The sequence below is a fragment of the Pecten maximus genome, chromosome 4 (assembly GCF_902652985.1).
Source record: "Pecten maximus chromosome 4, xPecMax1.1, whole genome shotgun sequence".
NCBI lineage: Eukaryota > Metazoa > Mollusca > Bivalvia > Pectinida > Pectinidae > Pecten > Pecten maximus.
The window spans coordinates 48,818,734-48,831,209 of NC_047018.1; the positions used below are offsets into that span (position 1 = coordinate 48,818,734).

The following is a 12,476-nucleotide window of genomic DNA, read 5'->3' on the forward strand; positions in this document are numbered from 1 at the left end:
TCTTACGACATAGCTAAGTCGTTATTACGAGATACTAAGTCTTTATTACGAGATACTAAGTCGTTATAACGACATAGCTAAGTCGTTATTACGAGATACTATGTCGTTATTACGATATAGCTAAGTCGTTATTACGAGAAACTAAGTCGTTATTACGACATAGCCATAGCTAAGTCGTTATTACGAGATTCTAAGTCGTTATTACGACATAGCTAAGTCTTTATTACGAGATACTAAGTCGTTATTACGACATAGCTAAGTCGTTATTACGAGATACTATGTCGTTATTACGATATAGCTAAGTCGTTATTACGAGATACTAAGTCGTTATTACGACATAGCTAAGTCGTTATTACGAGATACTAAGTCGTTATTACGAGATACTATGTCGTTATTACGACATAGCTAAGTCGTTATTACGAGATACTATGTCGTTATTACGACATAATATATTTTTTCGCTGTGACCCCAACTGGCTTCCGTATCCCAGTGGGCACACAACGTCTGGAGAACGTTGCAGTTACGTCAGGATGCAACGTTGCATTTAGGTTGTAGTAATGTTGCAAATGAAAGTTTGGGGAACGTTTTCATACAACGTTCCCACAACGTTACTGAGTTACGATGTGGCAACGTTTTATTTACGTTGTATAGACGTTGTCACAACGTCATATTTTTTTCTTTTCTGCTATTGTTACATATTATGTACAACAAAAACTCAAGTTTTTTTAAACATTATTTTAATGTCTTTATTTCCATGTGCTTGCACTCCTCCCATCACTCATATCTCTGATGTCTCCGGTTACCTCGGTGCATCCAGTTATCACCATTTAATCTGTAAATAGAAAAACAATCAAACAATTATTATTGATATACCGTAAACTTTTCGGCAATATATCATAACGTGCTCGGTTAACAAATATGCCCGGTGATACCAAAAACGTACATCCGTTGTACGTACGTGAAGATAAATCATAGCATGCCCGATCTGTTTGTAAATAAACACAAGTCAAAATCAAACGCAGTGTAATTAACAAAATACGAATCATATAGAACTTACCTTGAATTACTGATCTGTATTCGAGAAGAAAGCTGATTCCATATGTTATTTTGAAAGCAAATACATAATCCAGTATAGCAAGTCAACCGTCCGATTGAAATGTGTGTGTACGGCCCACGTGTGTTTGCAGAACAAAGAACCGGAAGTTAAAATTACCGCGCAAATATCAATACTCTTTTCCCGAAAATAATTGCAACATTTTCAACCAAAACATGATATTATCATGCAGTTAAAACTGAAATTAAAGTCGTTTAAAAAAATGTTTTTGAAATGAATGCGAATGTTTGCATTGCCCCCTGGCGGATATATATTGCAACATAAAGGGAGGTAACACCGATTTGTTATCGTAACCTCGTAAGTTCGTTTGATCACATTTATTTGTATTAAAGGAGGTCTTACAGCAAAATTGGATCAGGAAAGGATCAATGATCGATATTATATAATTAGGGCACATTATAGGCGACGTAGGTTGCTTTTAAACTAATCTAAACATATTCATTATTGACAAATAAAATTTCGAGCAAATTAGATAATTAAATTTATCTTTATCATGAAATTTGATGTTTTTGTTCGGTATGTCTTTGGCATTTATGTAAACTTGCAAGCCGTTTAAAATGAACAACAAATACACAAAGTTTGCATTAAAACCTTGTTACAACGTTGTCACAACGTCAAAAGCTAACGTTGCACTAACGTTTGACATAAAACGTTCTCACAACGTTGTAGGAAAGTCCCGGACGTTGTGACCTGAATAGGACGTTTTCCGGACGTTTTGTGTCCACTGGGATTAAATCAATAGGATTCCTTATGGATATTTTTAAGTAATTTATGCGTTTGTACAGAATGATAAAGACAGTTAAATCCTCCAGATACTAAACCCTATAATTGGGGTACGTGTTTTAAAGCGTTTCTAAGATATTGATACGAGTTACCTGCCCTCTGCTTGAGCATGGCTAATTATGGGCAAATTTGTTGCAAATAAACTGGTTTAGGTTTGGGTTTATGGTTTAAACCTGGTTTTCAAAATGGTTTGTAAACTAAAACTGGTTTGCTCTTGAGAAACAAATGCAAAATTCTAGTTTTCAATATGGTGTCTTTGGGAGAAAAAGCTTCAGAGCAGTATTTGAAACGTTAATACCTCCTGAACGCACAAAAATCCCCCGAATCCCAATATATGTTGAAGACATACTTCCACCATTCAATGCAATTACAGGGAAACGCATGCAGTTCTAACAGACTTTCTTTCAAACACAAGGGAACACTGTCATACCAATGGGAAAACAATTATTAATATTTATAATTCATATTTTATTTGTCCAGTCAAATGACACTACAAGCCATAGCTGGCAAGTTTGGAGCACGTAGCGCACTTCAAGAGCACATTCTGCATGTGTTTTGACAACATTCGCCATCTTGTTTTCAGAAACGAAACCTTCCAAACCACAACCGGTGGTGGTTTGAATGGTTTAATAAACTAGTTTAGGTTTATCAGAAACAAATGAATGAACCGGTTTCAGTTTAAATGTGGTTTGAAACTGGTTTACTCAACAAATGGAAAGTTTACAGAACCGGTTCGAAACTAAAACTGGTTTTAGGAGAACAAATTCGCCCATATAAGTCACGAGACTCAGATTAAACAAAGTTCTATACATCGAAAATACATCAAAATACTTCACGTGAAAATAAAAATATGTGTACGATAGTGGCAAATAATATCAAGCTGACAAATTAATATGAAATTTAGGAAAGGATGGGCGACGGTTATCTAATTAATTTCACAGATTAAAAGTAAACACCACTTACCCTGCTAACACCCGGGTTGTATTCGATTCAGCAACTCTACAGTGACTCGGGTTGTGGCTTGCACATGCGCTCTATCTAACAACCCGTGTATCGAATCGAACGGACCGGAAGAGGGTAGAGCGAAAACAACATGGCGGACAGAAACATGGTCATGAGCTTACTACGGGTAATTATTGATGATATCATGGACATAGAAGAAGAACTATCAATTATGGATGAAGAAGAGATCGAAGAACTCGTGTTGGTCAATGTTGGAAGTACAAACCGCAGAATTATCCCAAAAGTTATTGGGTTTGCAGAGGAAGTGATACCCCAATACACGGAGACAGACTTCCGACGTGACTTTCGTGTTTGTAAGAATACTTTTGAAAGACTTATTGCTGAGCTTACGCCTGCTATTGAATACACAATACGGGAAAGTGGAAAGGAAGGACTTCCGGTAAGGAAACAACTGCTAGTGTATTTGTGGTACATAAGCAATCAGGACAGTATTAGAGAAATTAGCCGTTTGTTTGGTGTGTCAACATCAACCGTCCACAGATGTATTCGACGAGTTTCAAAGGCATTGTGCAGCATGCGCCAGCATATCATTAGGTGGCCAGATTTTGGCACCCAAGGCCTAATATCTGAAGCTATATCTGAGCGTGTTGGTCTTCCTAACGTCGTGGGTTTTATCGATGGGACACATATTCGTTTAAGTCAGATTCCCAATGGCGATACCGATTACATCAACCGCAAAGGATATCCATCTATTGTACTGCAGCTGGTTGTAGATGATCAACTTCTCATCACAGACTGTTATGTTGGATGGCCTGGTTCAACACATGATGCCAGAGTGTATCACAATTCACCGTTGCATGACAAACTAGTGAGAAGGGATATTCTTGGACAAGACAACTTTATCATAGGTAAGATTATTGAATTGTTTGGTCTGTTTTAAAATTCTTAAATGTCTTCATCAACAGTTATGGTGTGGTCCTTAAAGTTTAAAGAACCATCATTATGTGGGAAACAATATTGGTCTCTTTGTTTCCTTGCAATTATACAGTGATTGATGATCTATCCGAAGGGTTTCCGACTACTGCAAATATGGAAATTTACGTGCAGGGTAAATTTACTCTAATTATGCGAATGTTACTTTACTGCGAAAAATTCTCCCACGTGAATATCATGTAATGCGCTAAATAAAAATGCGAAGGTACAGTATATGATCGCAAAATTTACCCCCACGCGTATTGTTTACCTATCGAAATCGTGAAATTAACCCCCCATGGTAAATAACCATGTTTACAGTATCTGATCGGCTGTATATTAATATCTGAAAATAGATTAATTATAAAGTACACAGTTAATAATAGCATTGTACAAATAAATTTCAGGTGATGGAGCTTATCCACTTTCAACATCATTGATGACACCCTTTAGGGACACTGGAAGATTGACACAGCCACAGAAGCGATATAATCGCATAGTTTCATCTGTACGGCAAAGTGTTGAGAGAGCAATTGGCCATTTGAAGAGCAGGTTCAGAAGGCATCAGAGATGTGTACTGCAGCGACGTAGCTAGTGTATGCGACCTGATCATGTCAGCCTGTGTTTTGCACAATCTTTGCATCCTTTGTGATGATGGAGTGAATGATTATTTTGAGGATCCAGTCATTAACAACGTTGTGAATAATTACCCAGCTGTGTATAGAGACACAGCTGCTGGTGTGGCAAAAAGAAATAACCTTGTTGATTTGTTATCTGGACAAGAGTGAATGTTTAATTCAATACATCCAAGAAACTTCATACTCAACTGAGATAGAACCAATTATGCTACATTCTGTTTCAGATTTAATATGTGAAAATAAAGCATTACTGAAATCTGTGAAACATATCTGACATGTATTTTCTGTTTATTTACTATGCATTATGCAATTGCCAATTTGACTCGATATAAATCTACCCCTTTTTAGTCCCCTGCCGTTTGAAAACGGGGGGACTATAGGTTTACCCTCCGTCCGTCCGTCCTTCCGTAAGTCCCTCCGTCAGTCCGTCCGTCTGTCTGTCTGTCACGCAACAGTTGTCCGGACAACTCCTCCTAAAGTACTACTCCGATTTTAATGAAACTTGGTATACATGATCAGTATAACATGTAGTTGTGCATCCCACATTTTTTTTTTCAGAAAAAATAATTTTCAAAATGGCCGCCAGCTTCTCATTGGTTGAGGCTTGTCCGGACAACTCCTCCTAAAGTACTACTCCGATTTTAATGAAACTTGGTATACATGATCAGTATAACATGTAGTTGTGCATCCCACATTTGTTTTTTTCCAAAAAACATTTTTCAAAATGGCCGCCATCTTCTCATTGGTTGAGTGGGTAGGCAGGGGACTTGGTATTGCTGTGCAATACTATCCAACCTTGTTATATATGGGCCTTTTGGTTACAACAGAGCACACCTGTGACCTTGAATGTTAGTCAAGGTCAAAGGATTTATTTGAACAAACTTGGCAGCACAATGAGATAAATAAAAATGTAGGTACACCAGGAATAAAATAAAATGTAAAAAAAAAACTACATAAAAAGTGTAGTAAATGCAACAAATACTTTTGTGAATTGAACAAAAACATCAAAACTCACCATAAAATAAAACAAATCACATACCTTGTACTTTATGTAAATAATATCATAATGGCTTTCAAATGACTAGAATGTCCATTTAACACATATACATGGAAATTAAAATTTGTATTAAAGTAGATTGCAATCTGGTCATAAAGGACACATCCAATATTGTCTGCAGACACCCATACCTGTGCTTACTGGAAGAAGGTGCTAAGCACATCTTTAGTTATGCCAGTAGGGCACTGCCAACTATATGCACTTCTGTCACAACACAGCATTTTTGCAGGGATGGTGTCTATGATACTGTGGCCAAATGTAACTTGGCCTACAAGTTCATTTAGTAGTTTTGCCCACCAAATCTTGTCCTCCTCTGCGACAAGGACAGATCCAACAATAAATCTTAAAGATGGAATGTTTTTCAAAAACAATAATACTTGAGCTGGTGCGAGGCATGAGGTATTGTAATTAAGCTAATGAAGGTCATGATATATCAATTTAAAATCTTACAATGATGAATCAAATCAAATATTCACTTCAAGCCCATGATAATTTAGTGTAGCCCTGGTAAAATTTACAAGCTGTAATATGCAATACACTGTTCAGTTAGATAACTTCTCTTTAGCTCATTTAGTAGAGAGCCAGAGGTCAATCCCTATCCCAGGCAGTGAAATACATAGTAAATAGAATAGATCTTTCACTACATCAGCATCCATCAATAATTCTTCACCTTTAACCTGTGAAAATCTTTAAATGCTACCATTAAACACATGCTTATTTAATTACTGAAAATTAAAACTTGCAGAAAGCTAAAGAAAATGGACAAGTGACTCCAAAAATACAAGAAGACTTACCGATGTTTGAAAGCACATCACCACTCAATGATCCCCATAAACTGATAATGGAACCAGTCATTTGATTTTAAAAGATGTGACATTTTAACTTTCAAAAACCTATTGCCAAGAGGCAAACTATGTATTATAATATATATGATACATTTAATATGATATAATGTTTCTTTTGCTTTAATTTGTTCTATTTATTGACTTAAAATACCTCTCCCACTACGAGTTAAGGTCATAATGAAGGAATCCACTTTTTTCTTGACCTTTGAACTAAAATGACCCTGACCCTTGTGATCCAGTGATCTTTAACTTTATTAACATGATGCCTTGTTTAATTGACCTGTGAACCCAATGACCTTGACCTTGGAATTTTGTTAACATCATTTTAGGGATGGATGGACCACGGACGACAGGCGATTTGAATAACCCACCATCACTTGGGTCCAATTGAACAATCTATGATAAATCTGGCTTTTCAAGTACTTTCAAAAATCTCTCCAAAAGTTTGACTTTATCGTCATGCATCGACTTTAATACTTTCATTCTTTCCTCTTGCCTTTTTTCAATTTGCTCCAAGACACTTGTTGAGGATGCTGCTGGCCTTTTCCTCGTCTTTTTCCTCTGGTGTACTTGTAGAGGTGTCATCGACAGAAAGACTACACAATGTAGCCTCTGGGGTAGTTCCTGCTCTACAGCCGTACAGCTGATCAAACTCCTCAAAAAAACGGCAAGTCTTCGTTCCATTACCACTCTTATTGTTGTGGTCTTTGGCAGACTTGTAGTCTTTTTTCATAGCCTTAAACTTGTTGTCACATTGATCTGGAGTCGCAGTAATATTTTGTTCTTTAAGCATTGTGGAAATCTGCTTCCACAAGCTTTTGTGTGTTTTCATGGACCTAAATTCTCCATCCATGCTAATGCGATGGAGAAGCAGGGCCCTAGCTTCATCTTCTCGCCATGACTTGGCCAATGGAGGATCTGTAATGTACACACAATAGAAAAAGTTCATTATTGAAATATAAATCAAACAAAAATAAGCAAATTACAGACATCCATTGGAAATCATATCATGCCAAGAATGTACAGATGATGAATTTTTTAATATGTAGGAATTAATTCTACACACTGTATTTTTGACATAACCACTGTATTCAACAATTAAATATTAAACTGCATTTGATGGTATTTATATAAACAAATTCAGAAATATCACTGTTTTCGGTAGGTTATGAATCTGAACCCATACCCAAACTTGAAGTGACGAGTTGTGTAGCAGATTTGACCCAAACTAACTTTTTCTTTGATGTAGGTCAAAATTTACGGTAGTGTGACCTACCTAATTTTGATACATGACACACTTCCTAACACAGATGAACACTAAGAAGTTCCTGTGACAAGTAGCATAGGAGATATAGTTCGTACAAGATGAGTACAAAAAGACACACAGAAGGACACAAACAAAACTATAGTCCCGTCTGGTTCTTGATAGGAGACTAATAAAAAAAAATCTCCAACACAAATACCTGAGTACAAAATTTCCTATTAAAAATCAGTTGAAGAGTTAACAATATTACTTATTGGAAAAATGTCCGACCAAAGATATGCTGAAAGACCGATACGCTGCCAACAGTACCTCCAACCCCCATCCACTTCTACGCAAAAATAAATTTCAATGCTTTATACACGATTTAATATTTTCTTACTTTCCATAAATGTGTTTATATGCCTAATTTGCAAAGTTCTGGTCCAACAGTGATTATAGGAGATAATTCCATTTTTTTTTATAATTCCTGGGTATAATAGGGTGGGGGCCAAAAGGACCAAAACGGACCAGGTGAGCTAAAAACAAATTAAACAACAAAGTAAGGTAGGTTGGGAAAGGAAAACACAATTCTGTTTTCTTTTGACCTAGTACCTGTTTCACTGCTTTCTTCGATTTCCTTGCTGTTATCCAAACTGTTTTGATTTGTATCTGTAACAAAAACAAAGAACATTAAAGGTTATCAATATCTTATGGATCACATATTAAAGGTTTAAAGGTTAATATCAATATCTAATGGATCACATATAAGTACACATGACTTAATCCCATTGTCGATTGATCATTATGACAGCTGTTAATATTGGAACTTACCAGAAATTGCATCAGCATTTCTCATAAGCAGAACAAGCTCTTGCTGAGCATCCCTTTTCACTTCTTGATCTGAAATGAAGAAAATTAATGTTATATAATATATTTATAGAAAAAAAATTAACAAACCGTGAACGATGAAGTACATGTATTTGTATTTTGTTGACGTTACAATATATGAAAGGGACATGTTCCTTTAAACATAAGCTAAATAGTCTGATTTCTGATTTATATCCCTCATCAACATGGTCCTACTGGAATTAACAACAGATGTACACAGGATATTCAGATGGACAGACATCTGTCAAAATGTCTATTACGTGAATTTACGTCTAGTGTTAGGGCCAGAGGAAACTTGGACTAGGTCTTCCTCAGTCAAGTACCAATAAATTCTATGAATTGCTGTCGGCATAAATCAGGAGAGAGAAGATACAACAGGACCAGACCAGACCACGATTCAAACCTGGACTCTTGTGAATTCTAGACACATGGTTTAATAATTGTAAGTGATCTGGAGGTCAGACCCTGGAGTTGAATAATTCCTTCAGGGTAAATATTAATATTATATTGGAATGTACGTCCATGGAAGCATGTCTAAATGGCCATTTTAACCAATTGTGCATTGAGTTAACGGCTGGTTCTTTATAAAATACCATTTAACTTAGTATGAAACCCTGTGGTTTACTGTGTATAGTCATGGTTTACTGTGTATAGTCAGTCATAATACAGGGAAAATGTTAACGAGTGTACTGGTGTCCACAGCAGGTTGATTAGTTCTCTTACACTACATTGTAGATAGTTTAGCATTATTTGTGCAATGTAGTGTTGTATATAGGGGCCTGAGGATACATATGACATAATTAAATATTTTTCAATATATGTATCATAAAATCATAAAATATTGTGTATTTATTATGAAACAAAGTCCCTTTTTTAAAAATCGTTTACCTGTTGAGTTCAACCTGGCTACAAATGCCTCTGGTACCGAGACGCTGTATTTTTTTCCATCCATGGTCACATTTATAACCCTGGAAACAATAATGTTAAATAAGAATCAATCAAATCAAAATTATATTTATTTCATTTCGGCCATTATGTAGACAGAGTGACCAGTCAGTCAGTTCCCGTGTTCTGACCTGGGGTTCCATGGCAAAATACGTCCAGAAAACCAATATACATGTAATAAGAAGTTTATTAACAGCAGGCATTGACATTAATGTAAGACCGGGGCCAGACCCCTAATAATCAGGAAGGGCCCCCTGATCTCCTGTCACTGGTGCACGTGTGGCACCCGACTACTGTATATTCGTTAATTACGACGAAATGTCACTGACAATTTACCTCATAATATCATATTTTTACATAATCCGTTGATTAACCTTAATAATTGCTTATAAATTTATGAAATGATGATGCCTATGCAATTTATCACTTTGTATACTTACTTTTCGCGCACCACGGACGCCATCTTGAACTCGATTGATCCCGGTAAAACGGGGAGCACACTCTTGAACTATGACCCCAACCCGAGACGACCAACCCGACGCGTTCGATTGACTGTCTGGGTCTTTCGGGTTACTCGTGTCACCCATTCGAACACAGCCTATAGAGACGAGGTTAGATGGAGTTACGGAATCGGCCGAGATGTGACGAGTGATTAAAACCTGTCGGAAATTTCCTATTTCATCAATATTAATTATAATGTCACTTCCGGTTAGGAGTCAAGGTCAAAGTCAGCGTATTCTTGACTACTCGAGCGTAAATCTGTCATCGGGTACAAGCCGTGTCGACGACAACAATGATAATTTATGGGTGTCATGTCCCGCTCTCAGTTGAACACGCACACAAACCCCTCATTGTACTGTTTAATTTGCACTCGCCGTGTAATATAATCACTTACGACACTCATGGACAGCTATGGTGTAACAGATTTATCAGCTTGTCGATTTCTTCATAGACATACAATAGAAATTTAATATGTGCAAGTTAATAAAATACATGTACATGCATTCTGTGTTAAACGCACAGTGTCTAGTAACAGAAGCATAACAAACACCAAAATATTTTGTTCAAATTTTTATTTTCCCCAAAAAGTTTATGGACACTTTATGGGCCTTGCACCTTCCAAATGTTTTTTATTTCAGATTGGGGGTCTTGGACCTAGTTCGTGAAGAAGGGGGTGAGGGGTATTTAATCCATGGAAAAACACATGTATTTAGTAGTCAAAATAAATTTTGAAAAAAACAAAAACAAAAACATATTCAAATCTGTGTTTTATTTTTTCTTTCATAGCAGTTCCTTTTACTTTGTAATGTGAAGGAAAATATACGTTACCTTATTTCACCCTCTGCAGACCTCGATTACAATGCGAAATGTCCCATTACATTTCAGTAAGTCTTCTTTTACTTTCTGTGCAGAAATGTGAAAAATTACCGGCTTTTTATAGAGAAAAAAAAAACAAACAAAAAATTGTTTAGACATTTCACAATATATTTGGACCAATAAGAAGCGAAGAAATGGATGGCCCGATCAGTACGCAAAGGTTCAAGTGGTATCGGCTATACCACGTGACTCGACACAACCTGTTGCGCACACCATTGTTAGTATCATCACAGGAGTTTATTAACTGTTGATTACTATCAGAAGCTGTGTCTTTGTGATGTGTATGGAGGATATAAACCATGTGTTTATTCCGCAAAGGAATTTCGTACAAAAAACTTTTCTTCGTGACAAAAGGATTAAAAAGGAACTTTTTTTAACAAATAAAAAAAAGGTAAATTGACTCATTGTTAAAAGATGCAAAGAGTCTATTTTCTATCATTCATGTCTGAGGTATTAGTGAACCGATTGTTCAAAAACAAAATGGTATAATTTTAGTTGGACTTTAAACGTGAATCAGTGTAAAAGTAATACATTTGTACATAGAAAATGAAATACAAAACTAAAAAAACAACAAAGACACAATCAAGTTCAATATGTTTAATTCTTCCATTGTAATGTTACAACGATAAACTTCATACTATATTTGGTCATGAGTATTATAAAATAAAATCAACATCTATGCATTCAATAAACATTATTTACTATTGACTACACTATATACACGTGTACTTTCAGTCTTCATACGTGTAGTAATTCGACAAGTAACTCCCATACGTAAAAGCATCACATATAGTTTATGAATGATAGTTGATATGCATTTCTTGAGCGTGTAGACTTCCACATCTGACTGCATTACATCATCTCGGTAATAAAGTTCTTATAATTCATCTTTGACATTTAATATTGAAAAAAAACACACACACTGTCTAGTTCAGTACCTGATTCGGATTACATTCAGAACACCGTAACATTCCTTCTTGGTTTTGATGGTCATTTCTCTTTTCACAAAATTCTACATTTTCAAGAGTATCTCCGATGTATTCAGGCATGATTAACATACAGTCTTTCAATCTTCTCCATTGTTCGAAATTTAACGCCACACCAGATCTAGTTGGTTGGAGCCTTGAATTGCCGTCAAAGCTGGGCATGAACCAGCGTCGGATGTTCACTCTAGCATAACCGGTCTTCAGTGACACGTAATTATTACACCCCATATGTATCATTAAGTCCACGTCTTCACCCCTAATGTATTCCTCTATGGCTTCGTCAACGGCTTTACAGTGCCAAACCTGTAGTTTTTTTTCCATTGTTGAGGGCTGAGAGCCACGCCTTTCTTTGTTGGATATAATGTCCCTGGTTTGCCCGTGTCATACAGTCTGACATGAATTAGGGTTTTTCCTCGGAATTGGTTTGCGACTACATAACAGTCGTTTCCGATATCCAATCTGCAATAATCACCATTGGATTGTTTCGATAGCATATCTGTGTTTTCCTGTTCAAATGCTTTCACAGGGTCGTCTTCGACAGTCATCTGTGGAGTAGATTTGTCAGTATCTCCACATTTTGTTTCCAAACTGTCAGAACGTACTAAAACATTTGTTGCCATGTCTTATAAGTCAGTGATAACGTTTTTCTTCAGAGAGAAAATGAT

The 12,476-nt window shown here is 36.3% G+C and overlaps 3 protein-coding genes across 3 annotated transcripts in view; 1 reads left to right on the forward strand and 2 right to left on the reverse strand.

The window, feature by feature from the left end:
* Nucleotides 1-2,917, reverse strand: part of LOC117326318 — a 31,502-nt gene extending 28,585 nt beyond the window's left edge. Inside the window, exon 1 of the mRNA XM_033883015.1 lies at nt 2,861-2,917. The gene's annotated coding sequence lies outside the window, so the exon portion shown is untranslated. The remainder of the gene's footprint in view (nt 1-2,860) is intronic.
* On the forward strand, nt 1,853-4,739 carry LOC117326321 (putative nuclease HARBI1). The gene is made up of 2 exons (XM_033883021.1): nt 1,853-3,768; nt 4,240-4,739. Exons 1-2 carry the CDS (start codon nt 2,991-2,993, stop codon nt 4,425-4,427), a joined length of 966 nt encoding a protein of 321 aa, XP_033738912.1. The 5' UTR covers nt 1,853-2,990; the 3' UTR covers nt 4,428-4,739.
* A 622-nt stretch (nt 4,740-5,361) lies between these two features.
* On the reverse strand, nt 5,362-9,713 carry LOC117326322. The gene is made up of 4 exons (XM_033883022.1): nt 9,392-9,713; nt 8,447-8,515; nt 8,228-8,284; nt 5,362-7,290 (listed from the first exon to the last, which is right to left on the reverse strand). The coding sequence occupies exons 1-4, from the start codon at nt 9,453-9,455 to the stop codon at nt 6,875-6,877; spliced, it is 606 nt and encodes a 201-aa protein (XP_033738913.1). The 5' UTR covers nt 9,456-9,713; the 3' UTR covers nt 5,362-6,874.
* Nucleotides 9,714-12,476: the final 2,763 nt, after the last annotated feature.